The sequence below is a fragment of the Bos indicus genome, chromosome 21 (assembly GCF_029378745.1).
Source record: "Bos indicus isolate NIAB-ARS_2022 breed Sahiwal x Tharparkar chromosome 21, NIAB-ARS_B.indTharparkar_mat_pri_1.0, whole genome shotgun sequence".
In the NCBI taxonomy this organism is placed as follows: Eukaryota; Metazoa; Chordata; class Mammalia; order Artiodactyla; family Bovidae; genus Bos; species Bos indicus.
The window spans coordinates 41821721-41849408 of NC_091780.1; the positions used below are offsets into that span (position 1 = coordinate 41821721).

Sequence of the window (27688 nt, forward strand, 5' to 3'; positions counted from 1 at the left end):
TGTTGAGATCAACTAAGAACAAATTGTCTGTTAGAATTACACCTTTTGTGATATGCTCTGGAGTCAAGATGAAAACTGCCAAGATATGCATATTAACAAGTGAAAGCTTTTGAATAGAAGATACAACTGGGTAGAACTTGATTTACGGTAGTGAATGGGGAGTGAAATTGCGCGTCCATGGTCACAATAATAGCTGTCACTGAATCACTGGAGTCTTGAGGCAAACCTGGAGATAAAGAACAGTGAGTGAGAACACAGATGCTGGAGCCCAGCTAACATGATTGGGTTCTTCCTCAGCCATTTTACTTTGTGACCTTTGGCGAGTGACTAAGTTTTCACGTCTGTGAAGTGGAGATAAAAACATTCCCTAACTCATAAAGCTATTATGCGCATTAAATGAATATAGGTAAAGTATTCAAAATAGCACTTGTCTGATTGGTAAACACTGTGTAAGTGTTTTCTATTATTATTATCTGTCTTCAAGAGTAGTTTTATTGGGTTATTAGCACATTTTATCAGAAAGGGTGAATAATGCCTCTCAGGTTATAGCAGTGGAGTTCTTTCATGACCACCATCAAATATTGGGAGCATTAATTACTTACTTGAATTAGAGTTAGTTGTGGCCATGTAACTAACAAAAAAGATGGATTCTGTTGGTTGAGTAAACTGATCCCCAAATTTAAGTTTAATACAGCCATTTTTATGTTTCATTGTTTCTTTCAAAGTGATTATCTGCAAAATGGAGCCATAATTCTCTAGCGATATCCTTAGGACTAAAAAATGTTCATGTAACTTTTAATAGTGCTTCATTTTAACTTAGGACACACTTTAATTAAGATCTTAATAATGTGAGTGTACAAATGTAGTTTTATAGTATTGTTTTCTTACATATTTTTAAGGAAAATATCCACATCGTTACGAATTTGCTCCCCCCACGTAATGTGAACATTAGAGTAAAAGACTTTATAATGTTGAAACAAATTAATTGCAGATAAATTAATGGAGTGATGATTTTATAGAAACATTTTCCATAATTTGAGTTTTGCACTTTAATTTATAATTGTCTTTTCTATAGACTTAATAAGTTGTATTAAGTTCTATTAAGAACTATTAATAGACATTTTTCTTTTTCTTTCCTTTTTTTTTTTGGCTGCATGGCATGTAGGATCCTATTTCCCTAATCAGGAATTGAACCTGGGTCCCCGTAGGGCACATTGAACTTATGACTGCCAGGAAAGTTGATAGACATTTGTATAAAGTAAGATTCCTCGGTGTCCCAGTGGGGTTTTGTTTATTTGTTTGTTTCTTTTTTGACATAAAACTGTAGGAGCCATCAGCAAATCAAAATTTAATTCTCAAGTCCTTTAGTTTGATCTGAATTTAAAATATGTAACATTGTATTTGACCTTGTAAGGGTACTTACACACTTATCACTTGAACCCTAACACAGAATATTTGAGGGAAAAATGTGCAAGAATAATCTATCTGCGTATGTCTTTCACAGTTTTCATTGGAAATCAGATGTTTAACAAGGTTTAACAAACCTAATTTAAGAAATGCAGAGTTAAGTTTATCAAAATGCAGAACATCTTGTTAGAAGTATTTCCAATCTGAGAAATAACTTGATACACCATTTTATGGGAGTGGAAAATAATACATAGTATTCCAAATCCTGAAAGATGATGCTGTGAAAGTGCTGCACTCAATATGCCAGCAAATTTGGAAAACTCAGCAGTGGCCACAGGACTGGAAAAGGGCAGTTTTCATTCCAATCCCAAAGAAAGGCAATGCCAAAGAATGCTCAAACTACCGCACAATTGCACTCATCTCACACGCTAGTAAAGTAATGCTCAAAATTCTCCAAGCCAGGCTTCAGCAATACGTGAACCGTGAACTTCCTGATGTTCAAGCTGGTTTCAGAAAAGGCAGAGGAACCAGAGATCAAATTGCCAACATCCGCTGGATCATGGAAAAAGCAAGAGAGTTCCAGAAAAACATCTATTTCTGCTTTATTGACTATGCCAAAGCCTTTGACTGTGTGGATCACAAGAAACTGTGGACAATTCTGAAAGAGATGGGCATACCAGACCACCTGACCTGCCTCTTGAGAAATCTGTATGCAGGTCAGGAAGCAACAGTTAGAACTGGACATGGAACAACAGACTGGTTCCAAATAGGAAAAGGAGTTCATGAAGGCTGTATATTGTCACCCTGTTTGTTTAAGTTATATGCAGAGTACATCATGAGAAACGCTGGACTGGAAGAAGCACAAGCTGGAATCAAGATTGCCGGGAGAAATCTCAATAACCTCAGATATGCAGATGATACCACCCTTATGGCAGAAAGTGAAGAGGAACTCAAAAGCCTCTTGATGAAAGTGAAAGTGGAGAGTGAGAAAGTTGGCTTAAAACTCAACATTCAGAAAACGAAGATCATGGCATCCGGTCCCACCACTTCATGGGAAATAGATGGGGAAACAGTGGAAACAGTGTCAGACTTTATTTTTCTGGGCTCCAAAATCACTGCGGATGGCGACTGCAGCCATGAAATTAAAAGATGCTTACTCCTTGGAAGGAAAGTTATGACCAACCTAGATAGCATATTCAAAAGCAGAGACATTACTTTGGCAACAAAGGTTCGTCTAGTCAAGGCTATGGTTTTTCCTGTGGTCATGTGTGGATGTGAGAGTTGGACTGTGAAGAAGGCTGAGCGCTGAAGAATTAATGCTTTTGAACTGTGGTGTTGGAGAAGACTCTTGAGAGTCCCTTGGACTGCAAGGAGATCCAACCAGTCCATTCTGAAGGAGATCAGCCCTGGGATTTCTTTGGAAGAAATGATGCTAAAGCTGAAACTCCAGTACTTTGGCCACCTCATGTGAAGAGTTGACTCATTGGAAAAGACTCTGATGCTGGGAGGGATTGGGAGCAGTAGGAGAAGGGGACGACAGAGGATGAGATGGCTGGATGGCATCACTGACTCGATGGATGTGAGTCTGAGTGAATTCTGGGAGTTGGTGATGGACAGGGAGGCCTGGTGTGCTGCGATTCATGGGGTCGCAAAGAGTTGGACGCGACTGATCTGATCTGATCTGATCTGAATCCTACTTCAGCCTGCTGGAGTTCCTCCTTACTGACACATTGTTACATTACAGTATCAAATCCTGGAAGGAGCCTATCTGTAAGACCCCTAGACCTTTGCCTCCTCTCTAAAATTAATATATTAAATGTATTTATTAATGAAAAAATTCTATGAAGATTTTTAGTTGCTAAGCACAAATACTTAATTTGAGTGGCTGATTTTAACCAAACAATTTGGAATAAGATTAACTACCAGAAGTACCTCTTCACTATTTCTAGCCCACGCCCATGTTTTGTCGAAGTAAACATCTATTTCCCTTTTTTAAAGTTATTTTAAATTTCAGAATAAGTTACCCTGAACATTAAAGCCAAAAAGAATATAATTTTAGAAGAAAAATTTTTATTTTGATTTTGAAGGATGCCTGTTGTTACTCCATTTTGTGTAGTAATGGGAAAGTTGAGTCCGGTTACTTACCTGAAAGCAACTTTTCTAAGAAGAGTGGAAGATAAGATAACAACCACAAGAACAGACTATGATCTCCAGCCTTTAACATTTTGTTTCCTTAAACTTCGCAGCTCCCACTACCACCAGATCCGATAGCACCTCCCTGGCAAATGACTAACAGTCTGTTCTCAGTTCCTCCATCCCCCACTCCACACACACACATGACTAATGAATAAAAATAAAACAAGTACTTTCAAACGGACAATGTAATGGTCTATTTATAGTATATAAAGTCTTCATCCTTAGTTTTTGAAATATGGCTTTTCTCCCTTGCTTTAATCACATTGCTGTACAGATACCCCTTGATTTAGGATAGAAAGTCTGATACTTGAACATCTCCAAAAATACAACATCTGTCCTTTTTAGTGAAACTTTCAGCTTGTCTCAGCTTTTATTTATGTATGTATTTTAAATGCGTGTGAAGTGGTCTCTTGTTGTGGTTTTAATTTGTGTTTTCCTAAGGATTAATCATGTTTATGTACAAAAAACCATGCTTATTTGGATTTTAAATTCTTAAACCAGAATTCAGTGAGACTTTTTTTTTTTTTTGGCCATGCTCCAGGGCATGCAGGATCTTAGTTCCCCTAATAGGGATTGAGCCTGTGCCCACTGCAGTGGAAGTGCAGAGTCTTAACCACTGGACCACCAGGGAAATTCTGGTAAGACTTTTTGATCAATTTACCAATATGGCTTTAGATCAAGATTTGAGAGTCACATGAAGCTTTAGAAAATTTTCAGATATACTACCAGGAAAATGGTAGACCAGACTATTAAGGTTTATTCTCAAAGTACTTTCATAATTTTTCTGCAAAATTGTCAGCTTCAGGGTTCCCACAAATCCTGAATTTGATAGGAATTTAACACTTTAAAATATTTTAATAATTTTAAAACTACTTAAGTAAAATAGCAGCCTGCAAGCAAAATAAGTCAAATGTGGTTGAAATATTTCTTGAGTGACCCATGGATTTAGCAGAAAGTAAAGTTTCAGCTGAAGCTGCTGGAACATGCATTCTAAATCATAAAGGAGAGGTTTAGAGAGAGATAGGGAACAAGGAGGAGAATGGATGGAAAGAAAAGCAGATGGTGATGGATTTCTTGAAGGCAGATTTCCATAGTCTTAGAACTTCAGGAGGAAGACTATGCAACCTACACTGGGGAAGAAGTCTTGAGGAGGAAAAAGGGGGATTCTGTGCTTTACGTTTCCTTCATCTCTTTAAGTCCTTACAAAAAAGCCTCTGAAGCAGCTGTCTTTATTACCCAGTTGGTAGATGAGAAAACTGAATTATCATAAAATTCCAGTAAGCAAAGAAACAAGCTGTTTCAGTGTATTAAAAAAGAATATATAACATATGAATTCCAAGGGAGGTGCTCCAAATTAGATGGAAATCTGCTACTGACCAGTATTGTTTCCTCTCATTTATGGATGGAGAAATTCAGCAACAGCTAAATAACTTGGAGGCCTATGGAATGAAAAAACATGGTGTGGCAAATAGTATCGAGCACTTGTTATGTATGTTTTTCCTGGGTTAGGCCATACTCATTAGATGCTGTCAGCACATCGATTTTGAAAAACGGTATGTATTTTAAAGAAGTATGGCATTTAGAAATGCCATAGTAAATGGAACAATAGCTTCATTATTAAACTTTTAGTTTTGAGTTGGCTAATTTTGTAAAAATATATAATGTAGCTCAACATTTTTTAAACAAACTCTTTTTATGTGTAACACATTAAGTAAGATACGTCTTAAAACTTAGGGAAGAAAGCAAAGTAAGGATGGAAAACTAAAATTGCCCCTAATTCTACCATCCAGATTTAATTTAACTGCTTCCTTTCATGCTTATTATAGTAGCCCTGAACTTTGTATAATATACATGTGCATATATAAGTTTAGTAAATTTACAAAGCTGTGTAGATATTACCATGCAATTAAATCCAGATTTTGAAGATTTCATCATCCTGAAAAGGAACCCCACCCTTGTTTTCCCCCAAAACTTTCTCTCCTGGCCCTAGGTAACTACTAATATGCTTTCTATCTCTATAGATTAGCATTTTCTGGGCATTTCGTATTAATAGACTTTGTGCAATAGTATTTTGCATCTGGCTTCTTTCATTTAATGTAATGTTTTAAAGGTTCATCCATTTTGTATTAATAGCACAGCAGTATTGTTATCGAATAGGTTTCCCCTGTCTGTAGATACACCACATTTCTTTTAATCCATTCATTAGCTGGTGGACATTTGGTTTGTTTCTATTTTTTGTCTATTAAGTGTGATGCTTTTATGAACATTCATGTACAAGTAATTTTTATGGATATATGTTTTCATTTCTCTTCAGTATATATTGAGAAGTAGAATTTCTGGATAATGTGGTAAGTTCATGTTTAACTTTTTTAAAGAAACTGCCAAGTTGTTTTCCGTAGGAGTTATAATATTTATGCATGATACAAAATTAGTACACAGAAATCGGTTACATTCCTAAACACTGACAGTGAACTATAAGAAGGAGAAATTAAGGAAACAGTCCCATTAATCGTCACATGAAAATTCCCTGTCAGTCCACTGCCCTTGCACTGGGGGTGAATGTGGGTTCCATCCTCGGTTGGGGAACTAAGATCCCACAAGCCACAAGGCACAAAAAGAATAAAATACGTAGGCATAAACCTACCTAAGAGGTAAAAGACTTGTACTTGGAAAACCAGCGGACACTGACCAAAGGAACTGAAGATGACACAAAGAGATAGAAAGATACATTGTGTTCTTGGATGGGAGGAATCGATATTGTTAAAATGACCATACTACCCAAGGCAATCTACTGATTCAGTGCCATTCCTATCAAAATACCTGTGGCATTTTTCACAGAACTGGAACAAATAATTTAAAAATGTGTATGGAAACACAGAAGATCCTGGATAGCCTAGCCACTAGGCTACAAGGGAACCTCCTATATTTACAATAAATTTTAATTTATGAGAGTTGCAAAGATATTACAGAGAATTTCTGTATAGCCTCACCTATCTTCCCCAGTGTTATATTCTTGTGTTACTGTGGTACATTTGTCATAAAAAAACAACATAGGTAGCATTATTATTAACCAGACTCAGGCTGTTCATCAGTGTCCTTTTTTCATCAATGTTTTTCATCAATGTCCTTCTCTGTTCTGTGAGCCCCTGCAGGATACCATATTGCATTGTAGTCATTATCTCCTTAATCTTCTCTGACCTGTGACAGGTCCTCCTGCCTTCTTTGTCCTTCATGATCTTGACTGTTTGGAGGAGTATAACTCAGATATTTTTTAAAACGTCCTCTAATGTGGATTTGTTGTATTTTCTCATCATTAGAATGGGTTATGGGTTTAGGAAAGAATATCACAGAGATGAAGCATTCTCACCATGTCATATGGTGGAGGGATATGCCATCATTGATGATTTAGCCTTCATTACTTGCAGTGTGTGCCAGGTTTTCAACTGTAAAGATACTTTTTTTTCTTTTAAGGCTTTTAGTGAATTTGTTACAATATAGCTTCTATTTTATGTTTTGGTGTTTTGACTGCAAGGCATGTGGGATCTTAGCTCCCCAACCAGGGATTGAACCCACACCCCCTGGATTAGAAGGTGAAGTCTTAACCACTGGACGGCCAGGGAAGTTCCTAAAGTTACTAGTTTCCATTCCCATCTTCTGTTTTCTGAAAGTGAATCACTGGGTTCAGCTCACTCAAATGGATGGGAGATGGGGTGGGGAATTAAGCTCCACCTCCTGCAATCAGATCAGATCAATCGTTCAGTCCTGTCTGACTCTTTGCGACCCCATGAACCGCAGCACGCCAGGCCTCCCTGTCCATCACCAACTCCCGGAGTTCACTCAGACTCATGTCCATCGAGTCAGTGATGCCATCCAGCCATCTCATCCTCTGTTGTCCCCTTCTCCTCCTGCCCCCAATCCCTCCCAGCATCAGAGTCTTTTCCAATGAGTCAACTCTTCCCATGAGGTGGCCAAAGTACTGGAGTTTCAGCTTTAGCATCATTCCTTCCAAAGAAATCCCAGGGCTGATCTCCTTCAGAATGGACTGGTTGGATCTCCTTGCAGTCCAAGGGACTCTCAAGAGTCTTCTCCAACACCACAGTTCAAAAGCATCCATTCTTCAGCGCTCAGCCTTCTTCACAGTCCAACTCTCACATCCATACATGACCACAGGAAAAACCATAGCCTTGACTAGATGAACCTTTGTTGGCAAAGTAATGTCTCTGCTTTTGAATATGCTATCTAGGTTGGTCATAACTTTCCTTCCAAGGAGTAAGCGTCTTTTAATTTCAGGCTGCAGTCACCATCTGCAGTGATTTTGGAGCCCAGAAAAATAAAGTCTGACACTGTTTCCACTGTTTCCTCATCCATTTCCCATAAAGTGATGGGACCAGATGCCATGATCTTCGTTTTCTGAATGTTGAGCTTTAAGCCAACTTTTTTACTCTCGACTTTGACCTTCATCAAGAGGCTTTTTAGTTCCTCTTCACTTTCTGCCATAAGGGTGGTGTCATCTGCATATCTGAGATTATTGATATTTCTCTTGGCAATCTTGATTCCAGCTTGTGTTTCTTCCAGTCCAGCGTTTCTCATGATGTACTCTGCATATAAGTTAAATAAACTGGGTGACAATGTACAGCCTTGATGTACTCCTTTTCCTATTTGGAACCAGTCTGTTGTTCCATGTCCAGTTCTAACTGTTGCTTCCTGACCTGCATACAAATTTCTCAAGAGGCAGGTCAGGTGGTCTGGTATTCCCATCTCTTTCAGAATTTTCCACAGTTTCTTGTGATCCACACAGTCAAAGGCTTTGGCATAGTCAATAAAGCAGAAATAGATGTTTTTCTGGAACTCTCTTGCTTTTTCCATGATCCAGCGGATGTTGGCAATTTGATCTCTGGTTCCTCTGCCTTTTCTAAAACCAGCTTGAACATCAGGAAGTTCACGGTTCACATAGTGCTGAAGCCTGGCTTGGAGAATTTTGAGCATTACTTTACTAGCGTGTGAGATGAGTGCAATTGTGCAGTAGTTTGAGCATTCTTTGGCATTGCCTTTCTTTGGGATTGGAATGAAAACTGCCCTTTTCCAGTCCTGTGGCCACTGCTGAGTTTTCCAAATTTGCTGGCATATTGAGTGCAGCACTTTCACAGCATCATCGTTCAGGATTTGGAATAGCTCAACTGGAATTCCATCACCTCCACTAGCTTTCTTCATAGTGATGCTTTCTAAGGCCCACTTGACTTCACATTCCAGGTTGCCTGGCTCTAGGTCAGTGATCACACCATCGTGATTATCTGGGTCATGAAGATCTTTTTTGTACAATTCTTCTGTGTATTCTTGCCATCTCTTCTTAATATCTTCTGCTTCTGTTAGGTCCATACTATTTCTGTCCTTTATCGAGCCCATCTTTGCATGAAATGTTCCTTTGGTATCTCTGATTTTCTTGAAGAGATCTCTAGTCTTTCCCATTCTGTTGTTTTCCTCTATTTCTTTGCATTGATTGCTGAAGAAGGCTTTCTTAATCTCTTCTTGCTATTCTTTGAAACTCTGCATTCAGATGTTTATATCTTTCCTTTTCTCCTTTGCTTTTCACTTCTCTTCTTTTCACAGCTATTTGTAAGGCCTCCCCAGATAGCCATTTTGCTTTTTTGCATTTCTTTTCCATGGGGATGGTCTTGATCCCTGTATCCTGTACAATGTCACGAACCTCATTCCATAGCTCAGTATCAAAATGTATGTTTGGGATTCTTCTGTCCCATTTATTTATTTAAATCGGTCTGTACTCATGTATGGGGCTTCCTAGGTGGCATAGTGGTAAAGAATGCTCCTGCCAATGCAGGAGATGTGGGTTCAGTTCCTAGGTCAGAAAGATCCCCTGAAGAAGGAAATGGCAACCCACTCCGGTATTCTTGCCTGGAAAATTGCATAGACAGGAGAGCCTGGCGGGCTACAGTCCATGGGGTCACAAAGAGTTGGATGGCTACGACTAAGTGACTGAACTCGCATGCAGGCACTCGTGTATACTTATTTTATACTTTGAGTTATAATCCAGTACTGTTATTTGCTAGTCACATCTTTCTAGTTTTGGCTATTGGAAGCTCTTCCACATTGTCTGATGTATCAGTCTGGCTCTTCTTAGCACGTTTATTGTGATATAATTCACATAGCATAAAGATCATCCATTTACAGTATATTATTCAATTCTTTTAGTGTACTCATATATTTGTGCAACCATCACCATGACCCCACATTTCTCAGAACTCACCCTTCAAGCCTGCATCCCCTGGCAACCCTTTATCTACTTTCTGTCTCTGTAGATTTGCCTGCTCTGGACATTTCATATAAATAGACTGTGTCCTCTTTGTGATAGCTTCTTTCAGTTTAGCATGGTGTTTTTAAGGTTCATCTGTTTGGTATCTTTTTATTTTTGTTTTTTTGTTGTTGTTGTTTGTTTTATTTCTTGTTTTTGCATGGTTTCTGTCTGGCCTTTTTAATCTTTATTCAGATGTTCCTTCTACATATTTTTAATCATATGGGTATAAATTTGGTGTTCTGCTTTTGTGACTTAACATTATGTTGTCCATATTTTCTCACTCATCTCATAATCTGCATATTTTAATAGTAAAAGGACACCTAGTTAGTATTCATTTAACATGATTCTTAGTTTGTAGTGTCTGGGCTTGTTTCATTTTTCACTACTGTAAATGATATTGCTTTAAACTTTTTCATGCATATGGATTTTTAATTATACCTTAGGATAGATCCCTAAGACTAAAATGCTTGAGTTGAAAAGTAGAATCATTTTCATGATTCTTTTTGTTGCATTCTACCAGGTTACAATATAGAAGACTTACAAGTTAATTGTGGTGGTGTTCATGCCAAGTCATGGCTAACTCTTTGCGACACCATGGACTGCAGCAGGCCAGGCTTCCTTGTCCTTCACTACTCCCGGAGTAGTCCATTGAGTCGGTGATGCCATCCAACCATCTCATCCTCTGCTGCCCCCTTCTCTTCCTTCCTGTAATCTTTACCAGCATCAGGGTGTTTTCCAATTAATAACAAATTAAGAGATCACTTATTATATATATATATATACACACACACACACACACACACACACACACACACACATACATATCTGTCTCCTTATATAACCTTATCAGCACTTTTTTCTAATTTAACACACATAAAGGAAGGAAATAAAAGAAGTCAGCGTGCTAAATATTTTACAAGAACTGTATTATTACTTCATTTAATCCTTGCCACCAATTTGTAAGTTAGTTATTATTCTCAGTTGACAGTGCAAGGACTGAGTGCCAAATGCCCTTGGAGTTATAGCCAAAGGGCAGATACCAGAGATCAAGTGGTAGAAGATTATAGACATTCAAACCATTTCATTAAGAACTGAGCCCAGAGCGGGAAAGGGAGCCAAGTCACTGGGCCAATGGGACAAAGACCCAGGAAGGCCTAAGCTGGATTGGTTCAACAGGAGGTCTCTCTCTTTTTTTGCCAGTGCTGGGTCTTCCTTGCTGTGCACAGGCTCTAACTGCGGTGAGTGAGGGCTGCTCTTTGTTGCAGTGCACCGGTTTCTCATCACAGTGCCTTCTCTTGTGGAGCATGAGCTCTAGATGCGTGGGCTTCACTAGTCGCAGCTGGTGGGCTCTGCAGCGTGGACTCAGTAGTTGTGGCGCGAGGGCTTAGTTGCTCCATGGCATGTGGGATCTTCATGGACCTGGGATCCAACCCATGTCCCTTGCATTGACGGGCAGATTCTTATCCACTGTACCTACAGGAAAGTTCAACAGGAAGTCCTTTTGATGCATTCAAAAATACATCTCTTGGACTTCCCTGCGGTCCAGTAGTTAAGAGTCTGCCTGCCAGTGCAGGGGACACGGGTTCAATCCCTGATCTAGGAACTTCCCACACGCCATGGGGAAATCTGAAGTATAAACTTCAGTTAATAATAACGTATCAATTTCATTAATTGTAACATAAAATTACAACCAATCTAGACAGCATATTAAAAGGCAGAGACATTACTTTGCCAACAAAGGTCCGTCTCATCAAGGTTTTTCCAGTAGTCATGTATGCTGCTGCTGCTGCTAAGACACTTCAGTTGTGTCCGACTCTGTGCGACCCCATAGACGGCAGCCCAATAGGCTCCCCCGTCATGTATGGATGGACTATAAAGAAAGCTGAGCGCCGAAGAATTGATGCTTTTGAACTGTGGTGTTGGAGAAGACTCTTGAGAGTCCCTTGGACTGCAAGGAGATCCAACCAGTCCATCCTAAAGATCAGTCCTGGGTGTTCATTGGAAGGACTGATGTTGAAGCTGAAACTCCAATACTTTGGCCACTTGATGTGAAGAGCTGACTCATTTGAAAAGATCCTGATGCTAGCAAAGATTGAAGGCGGGAGGAGAAGGAGATGACAAAGGATGAGAAGGTTGGATGGCATCACCGACTCAATGGATATGAGTTTGGGTAGACTCTGAGAGTTGGTGATGGACAGAGAGGCTTGGCGTGCTGAAGACCATGGGGTCGCAAAGAGTCGGACACGACTGAGCGACTGAACTGAACTAATGTACCGTACTAACTAAAATGTTGATAATAGGGGAAACTCTTTATGGAGTATATGAGAACACTCTATATGTTGAAATTTTTTGTGTGAATCTAAAACTGTTCTAAAAAATAAAATCTATTTAACTGAAAGACATCAGTGGGCCACAGCTAGCATTTTTTCCTCAATATTTTATTATAATGATATTCAAATATACTGCAAAGTTGAAAAGAATTTCACAGTGATTTCTCATATACTTGCCACTCCATTCTACCATTAATCTTTTACTATTTCATTCATACCTCAGTATCTATGGGGGATTGGTTCCAGGGCTCCCACACATACCAAAATCTGTGAATGCTCAGGTTCCTTATGTAAAATGGTGTCATGTTTGCATACAACCTACACACATCCTTCGTATACTTTAAAATAATTTAAAGTAATCTAGAAATAGCTCTAAATTACTTATAATACCTGATACAATGTAAATGCTACGTAAATAGTTGCCATTGCACAGCATATTCAAGTTTTGTTTTTTGTAACTTACTAGAATTTTTTCCCCAAATACTTTCAATCTGTGGTTGGTTGAATATGTAGATACAGAAACCACAGATCTAGAGGGCCAACTATACTTACTTTATCATACACCTAACTGTCTATCTATCTATCTACCTATCCATTAATTTATCTTAGTTTTTTGGTGTAAATTATAGGGAGTTTCCTGGTGGCCTCGTGGTTAGGGTTGTGGGCTTTCTCTGCAGTAGCTCCGGGTTCAATCCCTGGTCAGGGAACTGAGATCCCTCAAGCCACACAGCATGCCCCCCCAAATAAAGTAAATTATAGACATCAATACATTTCCCCCAAATACCTCAGCATATGTATCATTAACTAGAGTATTAGTTTCTTTTTATGTAAAATTTGTATATAATAAACAGTAAATCTTTACATTTGGTGAGTTTTGAAAAAAATCCATGTCTGTGTAATCCAAACTCCCCACAACTGCATTTTTTTTTTTTACACAATGAAATGTCATGGAAGATAGAGTACAGTCCACAAAACGTGAGCAAGTATTGTTTTACGAACTTCTGCTCGAATATGTATGTACCCGTATATGTAAAATATGTCACAATGTAAAATATATCACAAGAAAGTGAAACTCATTGGTCTGGTAGGGGAACTCAGAATGTAATTGAATAGTGACTATTTAGGGTGACAGATTTTGTAAAATGCAGTGATGGTTTAAAAGAAAAGATAGCCAACATTTTGTGGTTAGCAAGAGAGATTGGGATAGCCAGGAAAGGCTTGTCTCAGGAAAAGGTGATATATTATCATAATGATGTGGGCCCAAACTTACGTAGCATTCACTTGATGCCAACTGCCAAACACTGTTCCAAGAATGTTACATGTACTAACTACTGCTCACAGCCTAGAAGGTCTAATAGTGTTAACATTATTCCCATTGTACTTCAGATTGAGTACGGGAAGATTAAGTAATTTGCCCAGAATCACAAGGCTAATAAGTAGTAGAGCCAGTCAAGTTCTGTCTAGTTAGTTCATGCTTTTGACTATTACACTCTGTGAATACTATATCATTTTGGGGGGTGGAAATTGGCTTTTTAACTTGAGAGATTTTATTTCAGTCACTTTCATGGGGCCAGAAAAAAGTTTTTGTCTGATATTACCTGAGTGTATGTGTGTGTTTTACAATATTGTGATTCTGGGGTACATAGAAAGCATTTAGAGCTCGAAAGGATGTTATTGTTCAGTTGTGAAGTTTCATGTCTGACTCTTTGCAACCCCATGGCTGTAGCCTGCCAGACTCCTCTGTCCATGGGGTTCTCCAGGTAAGAATACTGGACTGGGTTGCCATTTCCTTCTCCAGGAGAGCCATCATCAAATATCATCTTTGTTTCTAGAAAATTCCTGCTCTACTGTTTTCAAGTAGTGAATTGTTTGGTATTTTCCAAATTAATTGTGCAGCAGCTTTAGAAAAGATAATGTTGAGTTGATCATTCCCACAGCTACCTGAAGTTGATGCTTATTAAGCTTAAATGAACATTTAATGACACTAATACACCAAGTGAGATAGAGGCAACATGATAAATTAAAGGCAGCATTATATTATGAGTCAAGAGAGCAGAATTCAGGACTTCACTCTACATCTCAGGTTACTGGTTTTCCCATAAAGGGAGGGCACATCAGAGATGACAGATACAAGGTACGTATGTTGCCACACCCTGCTTCCTAACCCGAAGCTGACATTACTAATTATTCATGACATCGTTTTGTTCAGAACCTGAAAACAGCTTCAGAATCCTTCCCAGCACAGTGCTCGAAGCACTTAGTACAGTTAATCACAGTTGGCACCCAAGTTGAAATGTGTTTATCGTCTTTGGAGATGGCAACTATAAAGATTCTTCCAGTTCTAGCTCCCAGAAATACATCATCAGAAATATAAAAACTGTGCTCAATTCAATATTTACTTCCATCCTTCCAATCTCTCTTCTCTCTAAGCATTGTTTACGTCATGTAGGGGGCTCGTATTCTGCTGTGACTCTACCAGCCTCCCCTAAACTTGGCCTGTAGGCATGCTAGCACCCTCTGGGTAATGTCTTTCCCAGTAAAGTTTCCTTTCTTTATTCTTCCTTGATTTTTCATGTACATTCACACAGGTTCTTGGGTGTAGCATCTCGTAACTTCTTGGCAGTCAGAACCTCTTCCCCAGCCTGTGTGTTGTTGAAGGCAAAGATTATTAAGAGAGGAAGTTCATCCCTGCCCCCTGACCACTCCCAGCACTTGTCTAAGCATATTCCTTCTTATTGCCCTACCCTGGTTTCATAGTTATTTAATCTCCCTCCTCCCTCATAATCAGTAACCAGGGAAGGTGCTTAAGTCATTCATCTTAAGTTCTCAAACATGTACCTGTCTCCGAGTCTCTGCAATGTATATTTTGGTGTTGTATATTTTATAATACAAATAGTTTACAGTTTTGCTTGTCTACTTTATTACCACTGTGTAATCCTACAGTTGTAAATTGTGTAATTGTTTATGAGCATGCAAAAAAAAAAAATGATGTATTTCAGTCTTTAGATGCCTTCGGCTACTATTTTCAAATCTTGCGTGCTAATGAGTGTCAGTTCAGCGCGTCCTTGTTGGTCACCCTTTCTCTTGAAGTCAGTGGGAAGAAATGGTGTGCTTACAAGGTAGAAACCAATTTGATCCTTTGGTGTAGCATCTTAGTGGGGTCATTTTACATCTCATTTTACCACTTAATGCAGCTAGGGCATTTAAAGTCAAAGGTTTGGTCATGAGTACCTTTGAGACAATTTTTTTTTTTTTTTTTGTCATTTACCCAGCAGTTGGAATCCAGGGTATATTTCTAACTTTTTTAAAGATGGTTTTAAAATAACTTTGCTGAAAGGGAGTAAAAGAAAGGATGGTAATCGTAATTTATTAGTCATCTGCCATAATTTACTGGCAGTCATTTGTAAGGAGAATAAAAGCAGCACTTACTGCCAGATGATTAAATAACACAGAGGATGTTGCAATCCCACCTGCAATAGTGAGTTTATCTTCCTGGAACAGAGAGTGAATGACCGCAGGCCCCCCCGCTCCCCCACCCACCCACCCCACCCGCCGTGGCCCTGCTGTCAAGTCCCCAGCTGAGCCGGTCTAGATGGCATCCTGTTCTATGTGAATGCAGCAGCCCCAAGCTTTGCCAACCTGGATCCGGTTCTAACCTGCTCTTAATGTTTGGAATTGTTTTGAGATAACCACCTGTGTGTCAGGGTTCAGGATACGAGAGATGAGCTGGGAGGGCAAAAATATAATATAAAACTTAGTTCAAGTATTATAATCTGTTGCAACTCTTCTGTAAAATTATTCCAGTTTTTAAAATTTCACTTAAGTACTAACTATGCTTAACCTTAGTCTTTTGCACTGATTTTCAAAGATATTGCAAAATGTGAATATGATATTATGGTATTGGCTTTAGATGAGACAGCTCTGATGCTCGTGATGAAGGAACTGGCCATCGGTCAATATTGTGTGCTTCTGCGCTGATTATTTGGAAAACTAGTTAAGTATAAGAACAATGAACATGAGCTGCATTATAGCTGAGTTGGAAATAAAACCGCGAGCATGAACCCCTAGGAGTAGGAGTGTTAGGGGTCTGTCTTGTCCTCTGAGCTGTGTCTCATCCCTGACACACAGTCATCCAGGGACGCTGGGCGCCATAACATCCACAGAATTCAATTTGCTTGTCTTTGAAATGGGAATGACAGAAGTCCCTGCTGCAGAAAACTGTGAGAACTAAATAATGTATGTAAACTGCTCAGTACAGGACCTTGTAGGACTTGTTGTAGGACCTTGTTTGAGGACTTTGACAAATAATTGATGTTACTGTGGCTCCCAGCACTAACAAAAGAAGAACTTCAGTACAGATCCTATCTCCACTGTCCATAGAATAAAGTTCATATTCCTTAGCATCACTTCTAAAGCCAATTTTATCTTATGTGAGCAGCTCAGCTTCCTATGACCATTCTTCCTGCCCCTTGACCTGCAACCAAAGTGAACTTTCCCAGAGCTTTCATTCCCCTAATTTCTGTGCCCCAGAGTCACTCCCTCTGGGTCATTCTTCAAGGTCTTGCTTAAATGCCCGTCTCTGGGAAGCCGTTCCCAACTCTCCGGTGATGCTCCTTGCCCCTCCCTTTTGTGCACCAGAGAAGTTTGCCTGTCCCAGTAAAACTTACCACTTTGTGATGCTGTTACTTACTTACCTGCCCAGCACCTTCGCTAGGTGTCACGATCGGAATCAGAAATCATTACTTCTTCATCTCCATAATCTCTTTCTGGTGTTTGACACGTAGTTGGCACCCGAGAAGATTGGTGAAACAATGGAATGAATATGAGTAGAAGCACTGTGGATACTCAAAAATGTTTTTGGAGGATAACTAATGAAAATTTATTTATTAAAACCTCACTTAGTTCACAGGAGTGAAGACCAATGTTATCAGAAGACATTTTACTTCTGGTTTATCTGTGGAACACATTTAATACGATTCTTGAGGAATTGGATCTTGTCTTTCTGTTGTTCTTTTTGTCCTTCAGGTTCTGGTTACAGCCACCCCTCGCCATATCTTTTGAATTATACTTGGAAAAATAGTGGCTAGAGGAAAAAAAATGATAAAGTTTTTCCTCATGGTGAATAAACAAGGGCAGACCCGACTTTCTAAGTACTATGAACATGTGGAGATTAATAAGCGTACGCTTCTGGAAACAGAAGTCATCAAGAGCTGTCTCTCTCGATCCAATGAACAAGTAAGTCTGATTCTCTCTTTCATCTCTGCATCCAACTCAGTGTGGCAGATTTGTTATTACTGAGTCTCAAGGGCCATCGTTTTCTTTGAACCCCATTCTTTCAATAGCTATTAGAGAAAATAACAAATGAAGTGAAATGAAGACTGGCGCACAGCTCTCTTTACATCCCCTTAAGGAAAATAAAAGCAAAGAAAACCAGGGAAAGTCTTGGGTTCGTATTTAGGTCAGCATATTTGTCTCATTGCACTATGGAAGTGGCAAATTTACTCCTGCTAATAGACATACCTTCTTTTTTTGTTCATGAGAACTGAGCCCTTGGAACTCTCAGGAGTGCCTGTAGCAGATGGCTTTCTTTAAGCCAAAAGATGATGTCAAATGACCAGGATAGAGGGAGACACTCAAGACCCACTTTGTGCCAGAGGATAATAACATGATTCTCACGTGGAGTGGGGTGTTTTTTATTCTGCTTATCATTTTTATAAATTTACCACCAACATAAAACTGGAACAAGTAATTTAAAAACAAAACAAACTTGATTTGAACTTGTCTTATTATATAGATGAGAGAAATGAAAGTGGGCAAATGCATGTGAAATAACTAATCGATCCATTCTGCCAAAATTGAGGTTAAATTGAATCATTAAAATAATACTAAATGGAAATTTAAAAAACAGAGCCTACTTTTACAAGGGATTTTAATTGGAGAATTACTTAGTCCATGCCCTAAACTTGGAATCCTTTGGAAATCATGGAGCAAACTAAGGCAAAATCAGAAAGCCTATATAAATCACCCATTAATTTGCCATTTCTCCATTTCACTGACTATGTAGAAAGGCTGCTTGTAGGAACCACTGGTAAGTCATAAAATATTAAGGTACATCAGTACTTAAAAGTGACGCATAGACACTGTGTTTCCCTTGGCTTCTAAATTGATTTTCCAGTTGGAACATCTCAGAGTCCTCTTTGAATTACTGCTTTGGCCTGCCATGGCACACACTGCTTTATGTAGTTGTCAAAAGGAAACTGAAACTATTAAAGAACTGTGTTAATAGCCATAGACTTTAAGTAAGGGTAAACAGACTGAAGAAGCATTTCTGTTTGAATCTTTCTATACAATGCAGGCACTCCACAATTTCAAACATCATTTTCACTGATAGGTTACCCTCTGAAATATATGCTTTGGAATGAGTATACCGTTAGATACTTTTGAAGCATTCTAAATTATCTTAGATCTTAAAGGGAACCCAAAAGTAACACAGTCTCAGCTTCATTTTTATTTTATCCACAAAGGTGCTTTGATACTTTTTTTTTGAATGTCGGAAACTCCTGAGAGGCTTTGAAAAATGTTTCTCAGTTCTTTCAAATAGTAAGTGATTCCTTGAAAGATCTGTCTGAGCAGAATTATACTGGCTCTGCAGTGAACCTAAAGCTGTAGAATGGTCCTGGATTTAATGGTTTTTATCCTAATTGCAAATAAAAGCCTCAAACCCTTCCATTATATAGATTGTCGAATGGCTTCCCATGGAAAAAACGCCATAATCAAAGCTTGCAGCTTCAGGAATTCCCTGGCAGTGCGGTGGTTAGGCAGAGAAGGTAACGGCACCCCACTCCAGTACTCTTGCCTGGAAAATCCCATGGATGGAGGAGCCTGGTAGGCTGCAGTCCATGGGGTCGCTGAGTCAGACATGACTGAGCGACTTCACTTTCACTTTTCACTTTCATGCATTGGAGAAGGAAATGGCACCCCACTGCAGTGTTCTTGCCTGGAGAATCCCAGGGATGGCGGAGCCTGGTAGGCTGTCGTTTATGGGGTCACACAGAGTCAGACACAAATGATGCGACTTAGCAGCAGCAGCAGCAGTGGTTAGTACTCTTCCCTTTCATTGCCATGCCCATGGTTTTGATCCATGGTCAGGGAACTAAGATCCTGCATGCCACACAGTGTGGTCAAAAAAAAAAAAAACCTTGAAGCTTCATTCCCAAGTATATCTGAATGTCATAGAGCAACATATCCCAGTGCAAAAAGTGATACAGTTCTTAATCACGTTTGGTCAAGCAAACCCAAAAGTCTAAAGGAAGGGCAACACTGTACCTTCATCCTGCTGGTTGAATTCCTATCCACCCAGCATCTTCCTCTCCCTCTTTATATAATGACATGAGGGGAGAGATGAATGGGAAGTGAGTTGTTTTCTCCACTAGTCAATAGTGGTAAGTTATTTATTAATTCTTACAAAGCACTATTTACAATGGATGATTTTTGTTTCGTATCTGTCACATAAAAACCACCTTTAAATAATTTTTAAAAAGAGCCTGTGCTGTGCTGTGCTTAGTCGCTCAGCCATGTTCTGACTCTTTGCAAACCCATGGACTGTAGGTCGCTAGGCTTCTCTCTCCATGGAGATTATCCAGACAAGATTCCTAGAATGGGTTGCCATGCCCTCCTCCAGGGGCTATTTCCAACCCAGGGACCTAACTCCTGTCACTTACGTCTCCTGCACCGGCAGGCAGGTTCTTCAGCACTGGTGCTACCTGGAAGCCCCGTGTAACATCACAGTGTTGTATATTTCTAGGAATGTGTTGACAGATACTCAGATCAGAACCTAGAATTATGCACGCCATTTTGAAGACATCCCTGTCAACCTTAGGAATTAATATCTAATTGTGTTTTTGTCTAGTGTTCTTTCATTGAATATAAAGACTTTAAGCTGATATACCGGCAGTATGCAGCTCTCTTCATTGTGGTTGGAGTTAATGACACAGAGGTAAGATAATAGAAGAGCTTATGGAAAATATAAGAAAATTAGGAATAACAGTCTGCTTTTTATTCTGCTTTAAATTGACATGTTCTGCCCCACTTACCTCCATGAGCATCATCTTGACTCTGGAAGGATATTGTTTTGTTTGTTTGTTCTTTGTTTTAAGGGTATTGGGTTTTTGTCAAGGCTGGGAAAGCTATGTGGAAGAGAGAAACTAGGATTTTTCTTGGATTAGATGAGCAGCTTGTGAAGAAGCATGAGACCACAGAATGCCTTCCTGGACCGTAAGCAGTGCCAGTTTCCTGCCCTCATTCCGTGTGGCACAGGGGGGCCACCAAGCCAAGGGTAGAGGCCAGACAGTTGTGGTGTTCAACCTCGGCTGACATGACAGAAGCCAGAGCAGACTGTGAACATGAACACGCTGCGATTACGTCTCATCAGATGTAGTTCGCCTTTTCAGAAATGTCAGTCTCAGATCAATAGCCCCTGTGGCCATGGAATGCCTGAAAAGGGTGTTTAAGATCTAAAATACTTGGAAAGCTCAGTTGATTGTTTTTCACCCACGCACCAAACTTCGAAACAGTTCCCCATCTTCTACAGATAGAAAAGTGACAACATGAAGACCCTGAAGGAAAAAACCAACTGGCTTTAGCCATTCATTGGTCTTGAAGTCAGGGAGTAAACCTCCAAGTTCTAATCACTAGACTCAATCTAGTTTCAATGCAGCCAGAGTCATCACGGACTTTTCAAAAAATCTTAGAGGTTAAGGTTTTCTACATTTCCCTTGTTGATAAGCTTCTTTTAAACAAATAAGTCCTAGAATTATTCTAAATATTTGTCCATAGGAAGCTACTTTGCTCACATTGTCTGTTTACCAAGCCAATGCTCTAAAACCTGGCTGCTGACAGGGCGGCTCCATGTCTCTTTTTCCCATACGTCACACTGAAATTATTTACACCATTCCTTTTCTATTTCAGAACGAGATGGCAATTTATGAATTCATCCATAACTTTGTGGAAGTTTTAGATGACTACTTCAGCCGAGTGGTAAGTTTAATGACTTAAAACGGTTTTCATCCTTTGCCCAATTTCCAAGAAATAGGCCTGTATAAAAAACATGTGTTAATATAGAGCTTTAATGTGTAAAAGTTAAAAAATCAAATGATGCCAGATTTTCTTTACCTTTCCTTCTGGCTCATCCAAAGTGTTAGAAACTATGCTGTGTCTAGATCTCTATACAGAGCCAGTTGTATAAGACTAAGAACCTCTTGTGTCTTTCTCTGTTAAGATATTTTGCTATATACATCGATCCCTTCTTCTTTCTTCTGCGTCCCTTCCTAGGACACCAAGACCCTTGTAGTTTAGGGTTCATTTCCATCAGAACCAGCTCCCCTTAAGGAAAACATGAGTTCCTTTCCAACTGCCCCTTATTTTAACAGTTGTACTGAAATGTAACTTAATGATACACAATGATACACAATTCCCCTTCAAAATTCCCCTTTTTAGTATGTACCCAGAGTTGTGAAACCATCACCACGACGTTTTAAAATATTTCGCCAAAAAGAAACACCGTACCCATTAGCATTTCTCTCCCACTTATCTACTCCACTTGCTCCAAGCCCCAGATAATCTCTAATCTACTTTCTGTCGCTATAGGTTTGCCTATTCTAGACATTTTATATAAATAGAATTATATGAAGTTCAATAATATGTGGTTTTTATGACTGAATTTTTTACTTTAGCATAATGTTTTCAAGACATTGATCACGTTGTAATGTCTGTCAGTACACCTTTCCTTTTTATTGCTGAATAATATTCTATTCTATGGATATACAACATTTTGTTAATTCATTCTTCAGTTGATGGACATTAGTTATTTATGCTTTTTGTCCATTATGAGTAATACCTCTATGAACGCTTGTATATGCATTCTTGTGTGGAATCATGTTTTCAGGTCTCTTGGGCCTCTACCTAGGAGTAGAATTGGGGGGTGATATGGTAACGCCATGTTTATCATTTTGATGAAACTGTTTTCAAAAATGGTTCCATGATTTAAATTCTCACCAGCAGTATATGAGAGTTCTAATTCTCCACATCCTCACCAAACCTTGTTATTATCTCTGTTTTGATTATAGTCATCCCAGGGGGTATGAAATGGTATAAATACATTGTGAGTTTTATTTGCTTTTCACTAATGGATAACAGTGTTGAGCATCTTTTCATGTGTTTATTGGCCATCTGTGTATCTTCTTTGGAGAAATGTTTGTTCACACCCTTTGCCCATTTTTCAGTCATTATTTGTCTTTTTTATTGTTGAGTTGTGAAAGTTCTTGATGTAGTCTGAGTATAAATCTCTTATCAGACATAACTTGAAAATGCTGTCTCCATTCAGTGGTTTTCTTTTCACTTTCTTGATGCTGTCTTTTGAAACACAATAGTTCTTAATTTTGAAGAAGTTAAATTATTCTGCTGCTTATGTTTTGGTGTCATGTCTAAAAAGGCTTTTGCCTGACCTAAGGTCATAAAGATTTATTCTTTATGGGTTCTTTTCTTTTTTCCCCAACTCATACCTTATTGATTTCAATGTTATATTTGTTTCATTTATATAATAGTTTTAGCTTCTACTTTTAGGTCTTTGAGCCATATTGAGTAATTTGTGTATATGGTTTGAAGTGGGGGGTCTCACTTCATGTTATATCCAGTTGTCTGTGTGCCATTTGTTGATAAGACTATTCTCCCCACCCCACCTCCATTTAATTGTCTTGGCACCCTTGTCAAAAAAATCAATTGACCATAAATGTAAGGCTTTATTTCTGGATTTTCCGTTCTGGTCTTCTGTATGTTTCTGTATACAGATCTGTATGTTTATCCTTCTGCCAGGACCACTATATCTTGATGACTATAGCTTCGTGGTTAGTTTGAAATCCAACAGTCTTTTAAAAAAGAATCAGTGAAAATGTTTTATTCTGCTACCATAGGCTTTCCTGAGACTTGCTTAGACATTTTTAAGAAGCAGTAGTGACACAGGCTAATTTTTCAAAACTCTTTTGTTTATTTCATTTTGCTGTTAAATAAAGAGATTAGGAAGGAACTGTTTCCAAGCTGCTTCCTCTTGAGGCAGTGAGTGGAATCTGCTCCATAATTAGTAATCTTGAGTGCACTATAGGGCAAAACATTGAAAGTTGTATCTTCAGCCTAACTCCTAACGCCACAAGTAAAGTTTGGCAAACCCCTTCTTTGTGGGGCAATCACCTAGCCAGTTTTCATTGCCTTTATGCAGTTTGTTCTCAGTTTGAAAAATATGGTTCCTAGACCAGTAACATAGGTATTATGTGGGAATCTCTTAGAAAGATAAACTCTTGGCCTACCCCAGACTATTGAATCAGTCTGGGTTGAGGTGCTGCAAACTGTGTTTTAACAAGCCTTCCAGGTGATTCTGAAGCCTGCTTCAGTTTGAGAGCCACTGTCTTAATGCATGAGGCTTGTTGTCAGCCGTTTCCTAATTCAACGGTTGGAGCTGGGAAGCGGTTGAGTGGCGTGTGACACGGTAGTGCATCCAGCTAGGAAGGCGCTGGTGCCCTCCAGAGCTGAAAGAGATGCTTATCTCTTGACAACCACTCTGTTAAGACAGACTGGTTGCAAGTCAGGGTCTGTGATTCAGAGCTGGCCATGGTTAGCCACTTTGAGAGAACACCTATCAAGTAGAATATAATTTCCCCAAATAGCAATATTTTAAACCTGGGAGAATGAAGAGTTGGTCCAAGCACTATCATTGCTAAGGTTTGTAAAATTATGATATTCAGTAACTGAGAATAAATAGCAGGTTGCTGGATGATAGCTTTTATTTTTGGGAGAGAGTCAGTGACCACATAAACCACAGAAGTGAAGGTTAGAATTTAATTTAAGCCAGGTGATTATACAGGACTTGGATAGTACTAAGGGATGACCCGGTTTAGGATGACAGTAGCAAAAAGAAGAGAAGAGAGAAGAGTGCCATGGGAAATAAAAGAAAATCTACACCACTCCTGGAGAATGCCTTGTCATCTAAGATTTATTTTTAGGTTTGTGAGTTTTAAACTTTCTTTTTTGGTCTATTTTTAATCTTCGGAGTTTCCAGATCTTAAATTTGGAGATCAGTCTCATGCTGTCTGGGTTGAAAGAAGCATCTTAGCATCATGTTTCAATACAGAGCCAGCCCAGTTAGCTTCAAAAGAGGCAGGACTTAATGTATCTGTGTCATCATTTGTGGATTTGCCATAATTTGTGAACTAGTCCTTCCTTTGATAGACACCTAGCTTGTTTTCAGTAATTTGCTACTATAAATAACATTACCCTGGATATCCTAGCACACATCACTGTGCCATTATCTAATTGTTTCCGTAGGATAAACTTCTAGAAGTAAGACTGATGGATTCAAACTGTGCACATTATTACATTTTTTGATATACATATCAAATTACCTGTGTTCTCTAAAGGTTGAATTAGTGTATTCCCTCTACACTCTAAAAGTGAATTGTCCTGGCCTATAAATGTCCTCCAAACAGCAGCCTATTTTTTTTTTGAATCACCATCCCAAACTCAGGGCCTCTGTGGGCTCCAGCTTCTGCTTATAGAGCAGCCTCTCCCCGCTGCTTCCAGGCTGGTGGCCAGAGCAGGCGCTGTCTCTGCTAAGCGACAGGGTCTCTGCATTGTGGCCCAGTGTCTCCTTCTCATCCTTGGACTCTTTTCTCTTTTCCAGAGTGAACTAGATGTATCCTTTTTCAGTGCTGTGAGCCAAGTTTTCCACACTAGTTGGCAAAGGACAGGCTAGTCCTGATCAGGTAAGTGCCAAAGGCCGGGAATCCAGTATCCGGAAGACTCACCATCAATAGCTCTGACAGGACATAGAGGTACGGGCTATTTGCAGAAACCCTCTACCCTTTTGCACGACAATTCTTGTGTTTTTCATACAGGGCAATGCTATGATGGTGTTTAATGATCACTGTTATATACTAATTTAACTTACATATATGGAATAGACTTTTTCAGAATTCAAATAAAACAGCCAGAAAGGGCTTGGTCTGCCTACAGAGAATGGATTTTCATGGCTCCAGGTATAAATCTCCAGAAATTCCCCACATGATCAAGAAGGCTTCCAGGGATGATAAACTGGAAGGTTAAAGAAATTGCCTGGCTTGTGTTCATTTCCTTTTATAGCAGAGGAAATTCTCCTTTTCTTCTCTTCTCCCTTTTAAATCAAAGTATCCAAGGGGCCCAAGAACAGCATGATTTGCTTAGAATACTGCTTATTTTGGCAGGAGCCCACCGACCTTTGTGTGAGTGCTCTGGAGGCAAGTTGTCTTTTAATTTTTACTTAAGAAATCCGCTTACCACTTAAAAGCAATAAATGGAATAGTTCTTTGAGAAAACATTAGGCTTGAATCTAAAATAGTAATATTAATTATAATAAATATATATTAATTATAGCAGTTATGTATGTATATGTACATATGTGCTGTGCTTAGTCGCTCAATTGTGTCCAACTCTTTGCAACCCCATAGACTGTAGCCCGCCAGGCTCCTCTGTCCATGGGGATTTTCCAGGAAAGAATACTGGAATGGGTTGCCATGCCATCTTCCAGGGGATCTTCCCCACTCAGGGATTGAACTCAGGTCTCCCCCATTGCAAGTAGATTCTTTATCTTCTGAGCCACCAGGGAAGCCCATATATACATATGCTGCTGCTGCTAAGTTGCTTCAGTGGTGTCCAACTCTGTGCGATCCCATAGATGGCAGCCCACCAGGCTCCCCCCTCCCTGGGATTCTCCAGGCAAGAACACTGGAGTGGGTTGCCATTTCCTTCTCCAATGCGTGAAAGTGAAGTCACTCAGTCGTGTCCTACTCTTTGCGACCCCATGGACTGCAGCCTACCGGGCTCCTCCGTCCATGGGATTTTCCAGGCAAGAGTACTGGAGTGGGGTGCCATCACCTTCTCCGATATACACACACACACACACACACACACACACATTAGAAACCTATGTCCAGCACCAGTATGCCAGTATATTCTGGGGAAATGGCCATTTACCTTTTACTCTTGATAGAAATTGGCATGTTGATAAAGTTTATTTGCAGGCTGTGTTTGGAAGCCTCTGTAAGTTAACCAGGGAAATCTGAGTGCCCTCTAGTGGTGAGTGACCTAAATCTGTGGTCCTTTTGACCTAGGAGACCCAAGACCAGGCTGCATATTTGGGTGTATTTTTATTCAGCATGTAATATTCCATTTTAACTAAATCTTTTAAAGCCATTCAAAATAAATCTCTTTCTCCTTATATAGGGGAATAATAAAAATGCCTTTTGATTTAAGAAGTAATGGCACTGATGATAAAGAATCCACCTGCCAATGCAGGAGACTTGAGAGACACAGGTTTGATCCCTGGGTTGGGAAGATCCCCTGGAGGAGGGCATGGCAGTGCACTCCAGTATTCTTGCCTGGAGAATCCCACGGACAGAGGAGCCTAGTGGTCTACAGTCCATAGCGTCACAAAGAGTTAGACATGACTGAAGCCACTTAGCATGCACGCACAGTAAGTTAGCAAAAGCATTTAATAGATATTTTGCCAGAAATACACCCAGGTTCTGCTTTCAGTCCTGCCACCAATTGGGTGTGTGTATCAGACAAAACACACAAACTCCTCATCTCAGAATGATGGAATTAAACTGGAAGAGCTTTAATACCCTCTCAGCTTTAGTGTTTGATGTTGCCATGACTCTAGGTAACTGAGCTGAGTTGCCTTACACCTAGAGCAGGATGGGAGAGTCTTTCAAGTCTAGATATGCAGAATTCAAGTGAGTCACATGTAGTAGGGCATGTATTATATTTGGATTCATTGTGTTGATGTGTCTTATATACTGACTAGGTGTTTATTAGAAGTAGAGATGGGTTTGTCTTTGTATCTGTCTGAAGTGAAGAAGTGAAGTCGCTCAGTCGTGTCCAGCTCTTTGCAACCCCATGGACTGCAGCCTACCAGGCTCCTCGGTCCATGGGATTTTCCAGGCAAGAGTACTGGAGTGGGTTGCCATTTCCTTCTCCAGGGGATCTTCCTGACCCAGGGATCGAACCCAGGTCTCCCACGTTGAAGGCAGACACTTTACCATCTGAGCTTCCGGTCAATGTAATAGAGCTCCAGCATTCTTGTTTGAATTTAATTTTCACACTAAAGCACACGATTTCTGTCTCTTCCTATCATTTTAGTTAGCTTCATTTTTGCCTTCTCTTCCTCTCTGACCTACTTAACCTATTTACTGTCCCTCAGCAGTTACTTAGGCACATCCACTTGACAGATGAGGAATTTTTCATCACTTAGAGAAGGGAGCTAAGTCTGCAGATCTGGAAGTGTCTGTCTGAACTTGAGGTGAAATTCACATGGCCCTCCCGTGGTCTAAAAGCACAGCAGCTGGCAGGGCAGGGGCATCAG

General features: G+C 39.6%; 1 protein-coding gene across 4 annotated transcripts in view; it reads left to right on the forward strand.

The window, feature by feature from the left end:
• Nucleotides 1-27688, forward strand: part of AP4S1 (adaptor related protein complex 4 subunit sigma 1) — a 48602-nt gene that overhangs the window by 12993 nt on the left and 7921 nt on the right. For 2 of the 4 annotated variants that reach the window (XM_070775990.1, XM_019983857.2), the window contains exons 2-5: nucleotides 17269-17478; nucleotides 20153-20239; nucleotides 21211-21279; nucleotides 24971-24982. In XM_070775990.1, coding sequence (XP_070632091.1) covers nucleotides 17341-17478; nucleotides 20153-20239; nucleotides 21211-21279; nucleotides 24971-24982 — 306 coding nt within the window. In that variant the 5' untranslated portion in view covers nucleotides 17269-17340. Of the gene's footprint in view, nucleotides 1-4144; nucleotides 4242-5922; nucleotides 5952-17268; nucleotides 17479-20152; nucleotides 20240-21210; nucleotides 21280-24970; nucleotides 24983-27688 lie in introns of those variants that run through there. The other 2 variants (XM_070775989.1, XM_070775988.1) reach the window with 2 other exon arrangements.